Raw genomic sequence first — 18,535 nt, forward strand, 5'->3', positions numbered from 1 at the left:
AGGTACTCAGCTAGACACTGCAGGTGTTGCTACTACTGCTCCCACGACCTTCGCTGCTTCTATTAGTATCGATGCCGATACTCCGCTGTGACTATTGATAACAACAATCAACATTCAGTACTTACTATGTGTCAGGTACCAAGATACACATTTACAGGGGTTATAGGATTCAATCTTAATAACGACCCTATGATAGAAGTCATGGTTTCACACATTTCTCCTCATTTCACATATAAGAAAATAAAGCAGAGAGGAAACTGGACAACTTCTTCATCTTCAAGGAGTTCTTAGTCCAGCAAAGAAAGACCTGCCCTAGACATACAGTTACAATGTGCCGAGTGTACAGTTACAGTGCACCGAAGGAAAAGCACAGGATGTAATAGGAGCGCAGAACAAGGGGGCCTCACTCAGGCCAACAACCAGGGACGCTTCTCTAAAGGAACCATGCTTCAGTGGGAATCTGAAGAACAAAATGAGGAAAAGCCAGCCCAAAAGGAGGGAAGAACAAGGCATATCAAGGGCCTAGGCTAACCCCGAGAGCTCATGGTCCACAAGGCATAAGGCACTGAGTGGAGAAAGAAGGCTTTTCTAAAGACAGTACTCATCCCCTGCTATTGTCCTGTGTCCTGGAAAGGAAGAAAATCTGCTTCTACCTGCCTGGCGGGGACCGGGAACTAGACTCACCTTCCAAGGAGAGTTTCTATTTTCCCTTCACACTTTAAAAACAGGATGTGGAGGTGCAAAAAATAAAATTCTTTGTGGAATGAATCCTGCTTTTACATTTTGAAGAGCTTCATCCCCAAGTATTAACAAAATGTAAAGATGACTGATATGATAGATTCCAGTTACCCAAAATGCAGAACCTTTCCCAGAATTCCATGGAAAGAGTTCTATGCCATCAAGTCAAAGGGGTTTTGTCTCAAAGAGAGACAGTAATTATAATCCCACGGCAGCAAGTCCTTTACATAGCTCATGCAATGGATTACCCTCTCAACAGAACAAAACTGATATTTTATATTTGCAACCACCTTATACATAATTCCCTGATGCTTTTTTTTTTCTCTGCTGACAACAAAACAGAATCATCCCAAGCCCTTTCCTGTCGCTCTAAATTCTGTCTCCTTTACCATAGCTTCAATGTACTATAAATATACCTCTTTTGTGACATAAATGCAAAGTTTTATTGTGCCGTTAGCCTTGATAGAAAGCACTGCAGAAAGTTGTTTAGAAATTAAATATCTAAAACAAGCTATTTTAAAATCCAAGGCCCTCACTATTTCATGTCTGCAATGAAGAAATTTCATCTTAGGGAAAGCAAGCTGTCTTTCACACCATATGGTTAATGGTGGTGCATAGCAATTAGCCAGGCTGATTAATGGTGAACAGACTCTAATTTTATGCTTATAATTGAGCCTGCATTTGCACCCCTGGTGCAAATTCAGCACATCCCAACTTCCACTTACAACAGGCAAGAAATCAAGAGAAATAGGATGGTGTGGAAAGTGAGAATTTTTTCTGAAGCCCCCTAAAGAGCATCAGATTTGCAATTTAAAAGACTGTTAGCCACACAATAGATGACAGGCTTATGTAATAGGGTCATGGCAGCCTGGTAAACAAACAGTACCCCTTCCACATCTATAGGAGTCAGGAAAACCTTCATCTGTAACATTACCAGAATGACATTTTGAATATGACTTTTCCCTTCTAGCCACACAATACAAACATCATTTGCCTTCAGTGGCTTGAGGATTTTATTTTTTGCTATTTTTATGTTTCTGAAAAATAGAAAGAACATCAGCAGTAAAGCAACCCAACCAGCATAATAAAATACTTTGGGCCAATGAATTTTAAGAACAAGAAAAAATATAAACTGCATTAATAGAGGGTAGGCTTGTGTGTGAAAGGCATAATGTATCTTCAAGTATTTTAAGAATAGAATTATTTCTAGCATAGTCCAAACATGTACAGATATGAGATGCAAATCTATGATTTACAGATATTAGTCGGCCTATTGCTTGAGATCCATCTTCCTGTCTGTCTCCAGTTTGCTAGACTTATATGGAATAGAATACAGAAAACTCATTCTAACAAAACACTAATTGTGGGAAGGTAAAACAGAGATATGGTTGGAAAAGCAGTAATATGAAGGAGGTCATTTTTTAATGTTCTTCAAAATGATTTTACTCATTTATTCTGAAAAGTGCAGCTCAGCTCTAATTGTGCAACTGCTGTATGCAGTATAACACTAATTTTGCCTAAAAATATCTTCTAAGAAATCCTTGACTGTATTTTGGGATTTTGTTGCAGCTTTAGAGAAAAGTAACCTGTTTGGAGAATAATTAATAAATTTTACAAATCACTAAAGTGAAAACTTGTGAAACTCCTGTATATTTTAGAATAATATATTAGAGGTATGTTTTTAAAAAGGAGAACAAGAAATTTTGATTTACATACATAATTATATATGTAGAAGTTAATATTTGAGACTTCAGTAAGGAAACATGTTCATCTCTTTTCTATTTTATTTCCACCTGTAGAGTTTTCAGACTGCTTTCCCCACAAGTCCCTGAGCAGCAAATAAAGCCCACCCATGCCGAAGTAGCAGCTGAAATCCCTACATGAATTGGTCAGAAATAGTCAGGAGTCAAGCACGCTTTGTGCCAGGAGAACCCGCATGGCTAACAAAGCAATTAGTAGCCCTTCTCTGATGCAGAGTGTCATCGTCATGCTTTATCCAATTATTCAGAAAATATCGGAAGCAAAGTGCCAGTGTTATCTGACAAAGAATAAGAACCTAAACTGCAAGTTAAAAGGCTGTTTTCTGGTTTATTCTCTCCCATATGAAGGGTTGGCTGAGGCCAGAGAAGTGAATGTGGTCTGGTTTCACATGCAGCTTCAGACAAAAATAAAGATACTCATTTGTGGACAACATGAATGTTCACACCTTTCAGGGACTCATCATTGCTATCTTTCCAAAACCACACTACATTTAAGAAACATTATCTACACTGTCACAGTTGTATAAAAGGTAAGGAAGATTAAGAGATCAGATGCAAGGTAGGGATAGGGGCAGGGAACCACAATCAGTTCAAGGAGGAATGATGCCTATGTGGATGGTCGTATTCTTAAGTCGAAAAACTAAAAAGAGGAACTATAACTTTCAAGTCTTATCCAAACAGAGACTTCTGCTGACATCAATAGAACTCTTACTCATTTTACTAGCAATGCAGTTGAGCGCATATATTAACACTAAAAGGGTTATATTGTATTTCATTCGATTGACAGGAAAAGGGGAAGGGCACTGTTTTGTGCCCATTACCAGTGTGATATCAAAATGGAAACATAACTTTTAGGATGAAATCTAATAAATAATTGAGAACCACTGTGATGTCTGACACTTTACTGCCTAATACATCTAACAGTTTTTAGTTTTGTTTAACAGGACAGAAACGTATACACCAAAATAGGCCTGAACTCACCTAGAATTCAGAGGTACAAATCTGAGATACAAATTCATCTTCTCTTTGACAGTTAAAGAGAGAACATGGTATTCCTTACCTGCACATGATCTCGTGTGTGAGCAACACTCGGCACATTTCTGGGTTCTTATCTTGGCCTTCATATACTATGGCCTGTAAACAAAGGAAGGATTTGAGTTAAGAATGGAATTAAATAGCAGAGAAAAAAACTATCACAGCCGATTCTTGACCATTCACCACTGCCCCAAGCAAGGCCAATTAACTTTCAGAGCCAAAGCCCTCACCGGGCTGACCCTTTCAAGACAGTTGATGAGGATCAATCCACATGGAGTGGAAGAGGATACATTCCTCTTTGTCCCATCAACCACCTTGTTATAACGCACATCTCTGGATACTTGTATGAGATGGGCTTCTGTTGTCAAGACAACCACAACTCTCTAATTCAGAATAAAAATAAATCTAATCAAGGGGGAAGGGAAAATCCAGAAGGGTTTAGGAGATTGAGATACTAGTGATTTAAAATATACAAAAACATATGGATTTGATTTTTAAATAATTGTTATTTGTCACCTCATCTTACTACTTTCAGCTCCAAATTGTAGTGTTCTAGAGGTAAGCAGTAGAAAACAAGTGAGGGTATGGTTAATAAGTCCACTCACTGTCTTCTTTGAGATGATTCATCAATCAAGGGAAACCCTTCCTGCCTACATGAAAACATGTGTTCTCCAGGGCATATACCCACCCAAACAGTAGAATCTGCCTGCATATGCTGGGGGAAGGATGAGGGGAATTTACACCATAGTTATCTCCCTCAACCAAGAAGAACTACATTTGACTCTGAAAATTTGGAATCCCAAACCACCTCACCATCCGAGATGTTTTTGTCTGCTTTTACTTATATGTGTACAAACATTTTCCTTAAGGTCACCAGAAGTTTTCCTGAGACCTCTGCTTCTGCAAGATCTACCTGTTAATACCCGGGCCAAAGAAAAATTCACAGCTATGGGTAGAGGACAGTTCTCTACATGGGTATACATTTTAACTAACTTAACAATGTATCACTGCATAATACTAATATAACACAGCTTCAAATTGTTAATAAAATTACTTTCACACATTCAGATAACTCTCAGTTTCTTGGTAATGAAACTACCTAAATTAACCAGAGATTATTATTATCTTTTTTTTTAAGGGCACGCAGAAACTATAGTATCTAACTTGTATTTGGCTGAAATGTGCTCTCTTTATGATCCTGGGACTTTCAAAACCATAAATGATGGGGGACAGCTTATGAAATTGTGTGTGCAAACCCTCAGAACAGGCTCTGATTTTATGTAACTCCATAACAAAACAAAAACAGCAACAAATTAAAAAATGACAAAAAGAACCTGAATAAGGAAAAAACCGTTCTGTACCACTGACCCATCAAAAGCCTTTTTTTTATGGCTGGCCTGCTATAACCCTCTATTTTTAATGTTTTATTTTGCCATAATTTTAGACATACAGAAAAGTCGCAAGAATATATAAAGATTTCCAAGATACTTTACCCAGATACTTTATTTTACCCAGATGCTTCCAATGTTTACATTTTAGTAAACTAAATTTATTTATCTTTCTCTATTTTCTTTTCCTGAACCACTTGTTAACTGCAGACATGCCCTAAATATTTCAAGATGCACTTCTTTAAGACAAGAAATTCTCCTACATAACCACAGCACAATTATCTGAATCAGAAAATGAACATTAGTACAACATGATAATGTAAACACCTGAGATTCACCAGTTGGGCAATGATGTCATTTACAGCAAAACAAACACACACCCTAACAATCACCGCATCCAACTGTCATATCACCTTCAATAAGAAATATTCCTGAGTGTTATTTCATGACACTGACACTGTTGAAGAATAGAGGCCAGTTATTTCGTAGTACCATCCTCAGTGTGGATTTGTCTAATGCTTCCTCGGACTAGTTTTGCAACTCCGGGCTGGAATACCACAGACATGACGCCGAGTTCTCCTCAGTGTATCACATCACTCTCTCAACGAGTTCCACCAATGGCAGTAAACTGACCATTTGCTTAAGGGAGTGCTTGCCACCCATCAGAGAGCACAGCCAGATCTGTGTAAGTCACTACTTCACTTTACGTAATTCATAACTATCTTCTGGTTAGATCGCATATGTGGTGCTAAAAACTTTTAATTACGCACTTCTGCAAAATCCTATTATCACTCCATGTTTTGTATGTTCTCTTAACACCCCTGATAACCTCTGTTTCAACTTTAGTTTTCTGTCACACTAAACTAATACAAGTAACTTGGAAAACAAAATTCACAAGTATTAATGGGATTTTCCCTCCTGTTTAAAAAATAATAATTTGGCTTTTTTAGGAGGAAGGAACATCAATTACATCAGACCTTCTCATTTTGATTCTTTCTAGATAATACCAGTATTATTTTTACTGAGACTACTGGTTCCTCTGAAATCAGTGGACATATGATGACACTCCATTAAACATAGGCTGCAGTGAAAATATGTTGGTGACTCCCCCAAAACAGTAGATGATCCACGGTCTCCCAGGAATTCCATCTTTTTATCTTTGGTGACTGAATATCATTTGCTGCAGGCCCAGGGCCTCCGTAATACATCTCTACCAAATGTCAACCTGCCACTTCACTTTTGGCAGCAGAGACCTCCTCTACATCAAGCACAGAAAAAATGAAAGCATGAGTTTGGATTTGCTCAGAAATACTTAAACTCTGGGGACAAATGGAAGCAGGAAACTTCTGCTGTCCCTTTCCTTGGGGCCTCAACACAACAAAACTTTTCAGCATATAAACACAGATAAACAAGCGCTTGCTGCTTCTCTGACTTCTGAAATAAAAGCAAGTGAAACAGAGTCTTTTTCCTCTCCTTTTAAAGAGTAGGACTAAAATCCTGGAAATAAAGTAATCTAGAACCTCAGTGTCATAGCACTAGCTAGCTACACAGTAGAACTCCATTAAAGGCATCTCTCCACCTCCAACCTCGGCTGCTTTTTTGTTTTGTTGTCTTTACTGCGAAAACTTAACACACACACACACCATACCATCTTATAAAAATATGGTCTGAGAAATCAACATTCTGATGAGATCCAACATAGGAAAACAGGATAAATCTATTTTGATAAATGTCTCTGATGTAGACTGTCAACAAGACAGACTCTCTAAAAAATGCCAACAAGTTCTCTCCGGCTTTCACACACATCAAGTCTCTACCATCTACATTTAGTACACACGTCAAGACTGGTTCACAGTTCAGCAAACCCAGACTTCAAGCCTAAAATGAAAGGGATCCTCTAGTACAACTTAGGGAAAAGTTTCTGCTTTTCTTCGTAATTTAAATATGTGCCTCTGTAGGGTGTGAGTAAAGCTCCTTGAGGCTTGGATCAGCTGGGAGATCACAAAAGCTTATAAACAGCATTGACCACTTTAAGTGAAACCATTTTAATAGACAGCTGGTTTAGGACCTAGACAATGGAACACCAAGAAAAAGGCTTATTTTCATCCTCCATAGTAAATCATGCGTCTGCTCACTGGGAAGAAGGTAGTCTGCTGTGAGACCGACAAAGACAACAGTGGTTTAAATAAATCAATGCGTTCATCAGGGGTAAGAATGGGAGGCCTGTTACAGAGGTGGGCAAGAGGGAGAGAGAAAACATATAAAATATATTATTTAAATAAATGAATAAATGGTGAAGCAACCAAAAAAAACAAACCAAAAAAAATACAGTATCAGGTAGAAAAGATGTTTACGTTAATCCTTCCAATGCAAATATAACCCTTAAGGTGGCAGGAATGCTTCTACAGGAAGAAAAGGAAAAGAATAAACAGCACAAAATTTGTCTCAGCTTTAAAAAGCTAGTGAAACTGATAAAAAAAAAAGTTGTCAAAACTTGACAAATTTGGAAATTTATTCTTCTGAATATACTATCCTCCCTTTTCTTAATGTTCTCTTCTAATGAGCATAATGAAATTATCACAATTATTTTAAATACCCCATTGATTTTCATATTGAAGGTTTTTTCAGAAATAATTTTTTATAGTTAACAAAAATGAAGGAAAAACAAGAACTTTTACATCCTTACACAGCAACACTGTCAGAAGGTTTACTGTAAGAGGATGAAATGCCAGCAGTTTCAAATGCCCTATTATACATTAACCTACACCATCTTTAAAAAGAAATAAAATCAGTCAATTGAGAAACTCTGCCGTGGTTGCTACTGTTTTAGAAGGCATCTTGTGAAGTACAGTTCATCTTTGCATTTCTAAAATACCACTGGGTCTTAAAAGTTAACTGAAACCTACTACAGATAAAGACCACGCAGTAAAACAAAAAATACATGGTGAACTTACACTGGGATCGCACATCAATGGGATGCCAAAGGAAATACAGAGAACTAAGCATGATTTTCTTTGTTTACTTTTCTAATAGTTTTAACTCTTTGTGTCCCATGCCAAAACAAAATGGGCAAAGAGAACACTTTTGACTTTGATTCATCAAAATCTGAAAGGATTTTAGGAACAAAATGTTTTCAGTAGTGTTTTCAGTAGGAGTCTTCTGGTTTACAAACAAACCATCAGAGACTTGTCATCATCAACTGAGAAAGAGAGAATGAAAGGAAAGAAAGAATAGAAGGAAGGAAGAAAGGAAGACAGACTGTGGTTTAGTCGCTAAGTCATGTCCAACTCTTGCGATCCCATGAACAGTAGCCCGCTAGGCTCCTCTGTCCATGGGATTTTCCAGGCAAGAATATTGGAGTGGGTTGTCATCTTCATCTCTAGAGGATCTTCCAGATCCAGGAATCGAACTGGGATCTTCTGCATTGCAAGCAGATTCCTGCATTGCAGGGGATTCTTTATCGACTGAGCTACAAGGAAAGCCCAGAGAAGTTACTTATAACTAACAAAAACTCCTAATTTTCTATTTAAATCAAAACAACAACCTTGAAAATATGTCACTCTTATTTTTTTTTCCAAACTGAAAATAAAAAGCCAAACTTAATTTCTCACCTTAAAAATACATTCACAAACGCACAAAGTACCTCGCTCAACCAGGAGTAAAGTGTTCTCTAAACACAGTCAACATGCCTTTGGCAGCAAAATGCCAAGAACTGAAATTAATCAAAAAATAATATAAACACCTACACTATCAACATACAGTAACATTAATCATTACATTCGACCACCAAGTTCTAGTACTTGTCATTAAAAAAAAAAGTATTAGCTAATGTGGTTCGAGAAACTTCTAGTAGGTGAGGGAGTCTCAGTTAAAAATTAACCTATGCCAAAGAAAACACTACAAATTTGACATTTCATAAACAATTGTGTCAAACAGCAATCCAAAATTAATAGTGGAATAAATTTTTTAAATTATTTTGCTTCAATTAGCAGTTTTGCTACTGGTGAACAAATTAATACAAAAATGTAACTTAAGCTCAGCCGCTAAGCAGGCCTGTTTGCAGAACTGAATTAGGAAAGTTGCAAAGGAATGATATCATATTCAGTAAGCTGTTCAGTTACATCACACCCTGAATAAAAAGAGAATGTGTACCAAAAGCAGTTAGCTTCAGAATGCATCTTTTGTGCCTCAGAGAAATAAAATCTCTCATATTATTCAAACACCAAGATAAAAACTGAATCATTATAACAATATCATATGATATTTCTTTTTCTAGCAGTAATAAAAGATATTTCACTCATATGATAACTACATTTACATCTATATTAGCAGATACAACTGGCTTTGTTAACTCAATGGGGTAATAATAGTAATAATAAAATAATAAAAGCAGAGAATTTATTAAGCACTTAATATATGCCGGTCACTGTTCTAAGCACTTTTCATGTATGAATTCATTTTCACAACGGAGCTTCCAGGTAGGTGCTACCATTCCTTCCATTAGTTTCCAAATGCTTACACATTTTAATAACTAAGACCAAATCATTCTTGCTCGACAACTATATAAACAATTCACCAACATCCAAATACTTCTCCATCCCTCTCAGCAATATAAGACATGAGAACAGACTGTCCATGCAGTCATACAAGTTCAATAAACGCATCGCTACTAATACGTTCGTTTTTAATGCTGTTCAAACATTCACATGGAAACAGCTCTAGCGTAAATATCCCCGAACAAATGGCTGTATATTATCCAGGAGGGAGCAGTTGGACCGCCAGACTGGGAAAGTACTAGGCCATCTGGCTCCAGCAATCTCTCCAAAACCATCAGCTTTGTTTTCACCCCCAGACTCCAAACAACACATTTTCCACTGTGATGAGTTTACATTTTCCCAAACACAGGTCCTGATCATGCATAAAAATTCCAAACTTCTTCATTCCTCTATGTGCAAGGAAATTTAAATCACCTGCATTTTTGACATGTTACCAAAAGAGAAAGCTGCTGAAATATGGCTCCTAACTATAAACTTGCCCTGTCCTTTTCTGTTTGTTTGTTTCCTCAAATAAATGAAAGAATCTCTCTGCTGGCCTTGTTGAATTCCTTGGGAAATTATTGATACACTAAAAATGTGTTTATCTACCAATGAAGAACCACAAACAGAAAGAGCTGTTAATCAATTCTACGTGGCTGTGGCAGGATATAATGAAACAATCAATAGGAAAAAATGCACTTGCATCAATAACTTAAAGTACCGGGAACATCAAAATAAATATGTAAAGATTAGCTGGAAAGAGAACTATGACAGCAGTTCTGATTATTGTATCTTAGACTCCTCACTGCTCTGGGGCTTTTAAGGGGTCCCCTCACCATACTGCCTACCTTCAAATCCATACACACCAGGATTATGTGACTATTAGTATTCCCTTTCCAAAAAAAGAGCTTTGGTTTGGGGGCAGGGAGTGTTTGTTTTTGATAACTTTATGGAATTTAGTACTTTCTTTGAACTATAAAAATGTCACTTTTTTCAAAGCAAGATGGTAGGAGGGAAGAAAAATTAAAGGTTTTTTAAAAAAATAATTTAACAACAACTCACTAAAGCAATCACAGAACATAATAATATTTCAAATACTACAGGAAAATCTGAACAGAGGCATATCAAACCTCAGACCTCTCTCACTGAGTTCATTTGAGTTTCCACAGTAGATACTGCTGTTAGATGCAACAGCCATAAACTTCTGGATCCTACAGAGCTTTCTGCATGCTCTCTAATGGAATACCAAAAACAGCAATGACACAAAAACAACCTATTTTTAGTCCAGCTAAACTTGGTTTTGAAAAACTCTTCCCAAAAGCAAGCTTATTTTCTAGTTGCGGATAAGTATTTTAAATATCATTATATCCTTTTTTTCTATAAAAAAAATGTACAGGGATGAGAGGCTCAGATCCTTACACGTTCACTTCTAATAAAGCTTCCCCTTTCCTGGTAGAGTCCAAAATTAAAAGTCATTACCCAAAATAGTGTAATGAGACACTTTGAAAAGGTGTGAAATACTATGTCATACCAATACATCTTGGTTGATTGAGTACATTTCTGTTTGATCTCAGTGCTACTAACTCCACCCAAGATCAGGAACACTCTACTAAAATATCAAGTGCACAGCTAGTTTTGAATTTTGCTTGCCAAAGATTCCCTTTGAGTTTTAACCCCAACTTGTGAGTCAAAGATATGACATTACATACATAAAGCTGCATCTGATATGAAAAATGTTATGATAAATTAGCAGCTAAGACACTTGAACTATACCGAGATATTCCCTCTGAAATTTATGATGTTATTAGAACTCATCACATCACTGAAATTATTCCATTCTGCAACAAGATTCTAAATATCAAAATTGTGAGTCTATCTGTAAGAATTTCACAGGGGAAAAAAAGTAAGTATTTAATCAGTCACCTATATCAAGCTTCTGATTGAAGGGGTCATTGCATACTTAACTAAAATCAAAAACTTAAGAAATTTAAAAGTTAGACTTGGCATTTTAATGATCATAGAATAATTTCAAAGCTAGATGAGAATCCACAGTTTTACTTATCAAAGCTAGAACAAAATAATTACATCAGAGCTAAGGAGAGTCAGGCTCTTCATGCTGATCTGCTTTTTGAAGACTATTGTATTAGCTGTGTACACAAGAAGCTAACCTACTTCCCAAATTCTCACAGCACATAATCAAGGAACAAGCAACCGGATAACGGGCAGAGATTGCCTTTCAAAGTAAAAGCTACAGAGAAGGAATTAGACAACTATTATGAAAGCAAACAGGTATGCCTGGAAAAACCTTTTTTCTTGATATTTTTAGACTAAATTCAGATAATTACTAAATTTGTTTATCAGGTCACTCCCCACCAAAATACGTAATTGCCTACATTTACAATTTTAACTTTCAGTGAGATGTCATAGTATGGCAAATGACTTTCTTATATCTGCTCCTACTACACTTTATTTGATTCTGGTCCCACCTCCACCCTCACAACTGATAGAATTTATGAAACCAGGCAGTCAAAGAATGCCTTACACTGTAATTTTTCTTAAGCTCTATGACCCTGTTAGTAAAATGATATTAGATGTACTGCTTTATAAAAATCAAGATTATTTTTCCACCATAGAACAGTGTGTAAAGTCAGCTCATTTCATAATAGGAAAATCAATTCTTGTGGCACTTTTTCTTTTTTTTTTTCTTTTACAGGGCCTAAAATAAAATGTTGAGAAAAGGTATCACTTCAAGCATGTCCTAATTTTATGTTCCTTACAACTATTCACTTCATAGAGTTGCCTATAATTTAATATATAAGTGGCCAATATTTCACAAGCAGACAGGTCTTATATACTGGTTTGTGGGGATGTTTTTATCTTTTAAAAATTAAACTCTAATAAGTACATAGTTCGGAATATGCATTAGAATTCATACTTTCCCTCTTCCCCTCCCATCTTTTCTTTCCTCTGATGGAAATGGAAGAAAAAAAGATATCCAAGGTATCAAACACAATTTTTTACACAAAACTCCACTTAAGACATTCTTGATTTGATATCATTTTTTTAAGTTCCTGAAATCAAGTTTTTGTGGCTTTTTATTTGGCAGGAAAAACATTTTAAAAAAAAATACAGTGTGTCCAAATGAAAGGGAATTAGCCTATATAATGATCAAAGCCAGTATAATAATAATAAAACAATGATATTAATAAAAGTATAAATGTGCATTTACTCTGAACGATCAACTAAGAAAACAGATCTTCAAGAAAGTCAAATATTCAGGCTAATAATTTGAAACAGATTTCAAGAGATATGTATTCTTCATTTTAAAAGATACATTTCATCCTCTCATGTTTTTTACTTGACTCACAATGAAATATGAAGGTAATAATTACAATTAGCTGTTATTTAATTGGTCCTTGCTGAGTATAGATTTTAAAACTTCCAACAGCTGCGCGCATTTTATACAACATATTTAAGCCATGGGTATCTAAAAACAATGTTTAAATATGCATGTATACCCTAAATTGAAACTTTCCAATCTAGTATCTATGAAAACTATGTCCCCCTTTTTAAAGGGAATATTTTAAAATCACAATCAAGCAAATGAGCTTTAACCCTCTCACTAAATTGGTGGTTAGTACACAATGGGTAACTTTCTCTTTGTTCTGATTTCTTTCCCGCACCCAATAAAACTGTCTTCTTTTTTGTTACTAAATCCTCCAGCTACCTAACCAGATATTTAATTGCTAAACTTTTTCTTAAAATTAAAAAAAAAAAGTTTCTGCCCCTCGTAAAAACGTCAGACCTCTTTTCTGACTCGGCTCATAATTGTATCTTTTAAACCATAATTCAACCTTAATATATACTGCTTGGCACCCGCGTGTTGGGTAGCTTAAGAAAACGCCGTCTATGTACCTTTAAGACCACAAGCTCACTCATGCTGCCTGGCTTCTTGCCAAACTTGGAGGCAAGAGCAGGAGGATTTTTGCAAAATACCCTCTAACAATTGTCGCTCCCTCTTTCAATGCTACCACCATCGCCATCTCTCTTTTTTTAATGCGTAGAATAGCTCATCTACGCTCTCGGTCCACCTCCCCATTCCTGGAGAGGCTGCCTTTGCCCCTCACCCGTTCCCTCTGCCCTCCACCTCCCAGGGGAGGTCCTGATTGGTTTGAGTTTCACAAGTTCAGCCCGATCTGCACCAGGGTCCCTAGGCACCTTCTGCGCCCCCTGGGGCTCTCTGGCCGGGTCAAAGGAAGTTCAGCCCGTATTCTCCCCCACTCAGCACCCCCATAGTCTTAATTCACAAGGTCTGAATTTCCCTTGTAAAGAAGGAGCCGTCGAACTACCTTCCCCACGCGGCGAGCCAACGTGCTCATGGGCATTTGGGAGGCTGCGCTGAGAGCGGTCTGCCCAGGCATTGAGAGTTCGACTCCCAGCCCTCCCGCTTAGCAGTCGCCAGCTTCTTGACTCCCAAATTTCGCGGCCGTGGAGTCACCCCCGCGGCGCGAAATTAAGAAACTTACTTGTTTTGTCATGGAGTCAATGAGGCGAACGTAGAAATCCTGCTCGGTCCTTATTCCTGGGGGAGGGGGCGGGGGATAGGGGAACGAAAGACAATTAAGTGAGAGAGGATCTGAACAAAACAAACAAACAATGGAGCTCCAAGACTGACGGAACTCCGACCGTCCCAGAGAAGCACAGCCGGGACCCCCTCTCCCCAGGGCGCAGATAAGGGCCACTGGCCTAGCCCTAGCGCTTTTGGAAGGCAGCCGCCAAGCGCTGGCTGACGGGAATAAAATGGACCCCCAACCCGGGTACTCTCCCTTCCGAAGGCTGGAGCCCCTCTGCGCGCTCCCCTGCAGCCACCAAGGCCCTGACCGCTCGAGCCCCCTGAACTCCAGGGACCTTGAGGATGAAGTCTACGCTAAGCGGAGAAGCCCGGCCTTAGAACTCGGGGGAAGTAAAACAAAGCCGCCCAGCGCGGGTTAAGGCACCACACCTGGGCCCAGGTACGCTGATGCGGCCGCCCTCGGGCCACTCAGAGCCCTCCTCAGGTGAGACCTCTTCAAGCAAAACCGGGCCACTTTACCCCAGAATGCCTAACAGCTGTGCTTTGCTCAGGGTTCTCGCCCAGCTGGAGCTCCCCCACGCCCCCTACCCGCACCCGCAGCCCCGGGTACCGGCGTGGACCTGACAGGAGCCTCACCGTTGCTGTAGAGGAGCTGGAGCCGGTAGTGAATCCCGTTATTGGTCTTTTCGCTGTTGGCTTCCTGGGTTGCAGCAGAACGCAAAGACATAAGAGATGCAGGAGAGGTCGGCGTGAGCTAGTGGACCGACTTCGAGGCATCTTTCCCCAAGCAGGGACCGCCGGCCGGGGAGCCGGACAGGCCCGGGAGGAGCAGAAATTGCGGCCAACTATGATCCCTCCGCCGCCCTCCCGACCCTTACTGCTCCCTCTAACTTTCTAGAAAATTTCGTGGGGGCGCGCACAGGCGATCCCGTGGCTAGGGCCTGCGGACAAGCAGAGGCAGGAGCTGCGCGTCGTCGCGCGGTCGAGGGCGGGTTCACCCCGGAGCCCTTGACCCTGGAGTGCGAAGCCGGGCTCGCCTCTCTCCAGTTCCGGGGAGTCGGTGCGAACTTTTCTGGAGCAGAACCTCCTGAACCGGGAGCCCAGGTTCGCCCAGAACGGGAAGTGGCTTGGGGACCCCGCGCAGGGATGTGTTACGGATGCTCTGCACTCGCGGAGGAGCGCACCTCCCAAAGCGCCTGGGCCTGCTTCCCGGCCAGGGGGCGAGGGGCAGCGGCGCTGCGCCCACTTACTTTTTCCTTCTCCACGAACCCCACAAAGGCTGTCCTCTCGATCTCCACGGGCTGGCCCTGTCTGTCGTAGAGGGCCAGGACGAAGTGGAAGAAGTTGGATTTCCGCAGATTGGAAGGCGGCTGCTTCTCAAAGTGAGCCCGGGCCAGACCCACCCCGCTGCGGCCAAAGACGCAGAGTTAGACGGCTAAGCGGGACAACAACCCTCGACCCCTTGTCACCCCTTACACACGCGCGAACGCTCAAACCACCACCTTGTCTGCCCCTAAAACGCCCAGTGGGCTTCCTACACGCCCCCTCAGGCGCCTCGGGCCCACCAGGCGATGGGACCAGAGTGCCCGCGACTGTCCCGTCCTCCCCGCCGAGAACCGGCGCGCCCCCCGAATTTGACGGAGAGGTGGGAAAGTTTTGTTTGGGTTTTGCGCACGAGATAAAACGCTGTAGGCATTTATTCCGACTTGACTCCGCTGCATAGGCAGGATAAAGTAGCGGTGGCTGGGGTGAACCCGGATCGCGGCATGAAGACGGTCGTTGACAACTTAGAGGGTGGGCTGGGGAGTTGGTTCCCGCCACCCCCTCGAGTCTCCCGTGGGCAGGTGAGAATGGAGGGGGGAACATTCTCAGCTCCTCGCTGCAGCAGCCATCCTCCGGGAAACCTTCTGTGCCCCCGGGACAGCCGCGGATGCCCGGCATAGGGAAGCTGCATGCCCCCCCACCCCCGCACCAAGGAAAGCTTGCGGAGGAAAAGGACCTGCAGGTGGGACTCAGGGCTGTCAGGGGTGGTCGCTGTGGGAAAGGGAATTGATTTTTTTTTTTTAAGACCTGTCCTGACAAAGTTTTACTGTTTCGCAGAAATCCTCACACGCTTTCCAGAAATCCTATGAACAAGGGCTGACGGCTGAGCGCGCCCTCCCGGGGGTTGGAGCCCAGGCGCCAGGGGCTCGGTGAGGCCACTGACAGCTCGACCTGCCCGGACACAAGGGCTCGCGCGCGCACACACACACGCACGCGCCACACACAGGCGTACACACACTTTCGCTTCTAGCCCGGTTACCCAACTCACTCTCACTACCAACCACCGCCATCCTTATTATCACTGGGGACGGGAACAGTGTTGTGGACACTTGTCCCCAGCCCGGAGAAGATGAGGATGATGTAATTAGTCATCTTCCTTCTTCCCCTTCCGCTCTCTCTGGGCGGGATAGTCTTGGGCCACCATATCTCCCACTCTCCCAAGCCCAAATGGTGGCCTGAAAAAAAAGGGGAGACTATTTCTCAGTTGGGACCAGGAGTCCCCAGAAAGGGTACAGAAGGTGCCCGGGAAAGTTCCCCCAAGTCGGTCTCCTAAGCAGTGCCTCCAGGCCATACAACATAGCATCCCAGGAGCTGAGAGTGGCAGAGGGGCTTAGAAGGGGCCATAGTTACAGACTGTAGGGAAGACTTTCAGAAGATGTCAGAATTAAAGTTAGGAGTTGGTCTTCCGGGTGGACCAAGAAAAATTGAAAGCTACAGAGAGGAAAGGAGAATCAGAGAGGAGAAATAAGATGATTCTAGGGGGAAATGTAAAGAGAAAGGGAGTTAAAAGAAGGGAAAAAGAGGAAAGAGGGAGAAAGTGAAGAAAGAAGCAGGAAACAAGGAAAAGAAGGAAGGAGAAGAAAGGGAGGAAGAAAGGAAGTGAAGAAAAGAAAGGAGGAAGAAAGAAGAAAGGGAGGAAGAGAGGGAGGCAGGAAAGGAAGGAGAAGGAAAGAAAGTTTTCAAGTGGGAGAAAAGAGCAAAAGAAAAAGGAGGAAGGAAAGGAAGAACGAAGAGAAAGGAAAGAAGAAGGAAAGAAATGAAAACAGGCAAATAAAAGAAAAGCAGGGGAAAAATGAAAGAAAGAAAAGACAGCCGGCCAGAAAAGAAACAGCAATCACAGAAAAACACAGATATCCAACATCACGCTGGTGAGAGCCTCTTCTGGCTTAAAACAAAATGAAAACAGTCACAGACCAGGCAGGGGAAAGTGCCGGTAAATCGTGGGCTCCTCGCCGGCAGCTCCTGGCTCTCCGGCCGCAGGCAACCAAGACCTGGCGGCCGGGGAGCGCGGAGCCCCGGAGGCGAGCAGAGCCCAGCTGCAGACGCAAGAGCGCGGCTCGACCCCGCGGCGGCTGCTGCCGCTACCGCCGCCCGGCTCTGCTGCTCGCGGCTTGCCTCCCGGGCCGCGGTCCCCCAGCGGTACCCACCTCTGCGCCGCCGTGTTGGCGTCCAGCACCCCGGCGCCCTGCATCCACGTCCGCACCGCGTTCATGCCGCTGCCCAGCGGCTCTTCCTTCATGCTGCTTCCACTCCGTTGGATGCTTTCCTGAATCCCAAACATGAAAACAACCTTTTCTTGTGGAAAATCTCCTCCCCCTTGAAAATTTGAAAAAAAAAAAAAAAAAAAAGGCAAAGAAAACGCCAGCCAGAGATTTTTTTTTTTTTGAGTCGATGAACTCGAGCTAGATCAAGGCGGGCTGGAAAGCAAATTTTTTAAAAATGTAAACCTTCGCTCAAAATTGAGCGATAACCCGGAAAAAAAGAGAAAGAGAGAGAGAAAAGGAAGGGAAAATCCAACAAAAAGACCAAAATAAAAAAAAATAGAGATGTGTGCTTGGCTGTTGGGGGTTGTTTGGTTGGTTAATTTTTGGTTTGGGTGCTTTTTTTTTCTTTTTTTTTTTTTTTTCTTTTTTTTTTTTTTTGTAATGATCACAGGCCGGTGAAGGACAGGAGGGGCTGGAGTTTCCTTTTGTAGAGGTACCGTTCACTTGAAGAAGCAGGAAGAAAAAAAAAAAAAAAACCCTGATGGCAATTTAAGAAACAATAGACTCAACTCGCGCTGCCGGCTTTGCTACTTCAAGTGTCATTTTCCACAACCAGGCAAGTTTTTCCTCTCTCTCTCTTTTTTTTTTTCCTCCTTCTCTCCCAACCAAAGATGTTTCTTTCCTTTCAGCGTGTATAGATGAGGAGGACGCTGGTTGCCGTAGACAGATACACCAGAGACGGAGAGTAGGGTGGGGGGAAGGGGGAGGGGGAGGGAAAGACAGAAAGAGGAAAGGAGAGGAGAGGAGAGGGAGAGAGAGAGAGGTGGACCCTGCTAGATAGAGATTCTGTTTTCTCCTTGCTAAAATAGAAGTGATTTGCAGGCTTTCCCTATGGAATCCAGTTTGACTCTCCCCAGAGCTAAACACAAGCACACTAACCCCAAAGGGAGGAGGCGGGGCCCGCGCCACACGGGCCCGC

General features: G+C 41.5%; 1 protein-coding gene across 9 annotated transcripts in view; it reads right to left on the bottom strand.

Moving 5' to 3' along the window:
* EBF1 (EBF transcription factor 1) overlaps positions 1-18,535 on the bottom strand; it is a 422,576-nt gene that overhangs the window by 384,619 nt on the left and 19,422 nt on the right. For 4 of the 9 annotated variants that reach the window (XM_020903303.2, XM_020903302.2, XM_020903296.2 and 1 more), the window contains exons 1-5: positions 17,500-18,469; positions 15,280-15,436; positions 14,666-14,729; positions 13,983-14,038; positions 3,559-3,632 (exon numbers count right to left, since the gene is read on the bottom strand). In XM_020903303.2, coding sequence (XP_020758962.1) covers positions 3,559-3,632; positions 13,983-14,038; positions 14,666-14,729; positions 15,280-15,436; positions 17,500-17,633 — 485 coding nt within the window. In that variant the 5' untranslated portion in view covers positions 17,634-18,469. Of the gene's footprint in view, positions 1-3,558; positions 3,633-13,982; positions 14,039-14,665; positions 14,730-15,279; positions 15,437-17,499; positions 18,471-18,535 lie in introns of those variants that run through there. The other 5 variants (XM_020903298.2, XM_020903297.2, XM_020903295.2 and 2 more) reach the window with 3 other exon arrangements.

The sequence above is a fragment of the Odocoileus virginianus genome, chromosome 3, assembly GCF_023699985.2.
Source record: "Odocoileus virginianus isolate 20LAN1187 ecotype Illinois chromosome 3, Ovbor_1.2, whole genome shotgun sequence".
In the NCBI taxonomy this organism is placed as follows: Eukaryota; Metazoa; Chordata; class Mammalia; order Artiodactyla; family Cervidae; genus Odocoileus; species Odocoileus virginianus.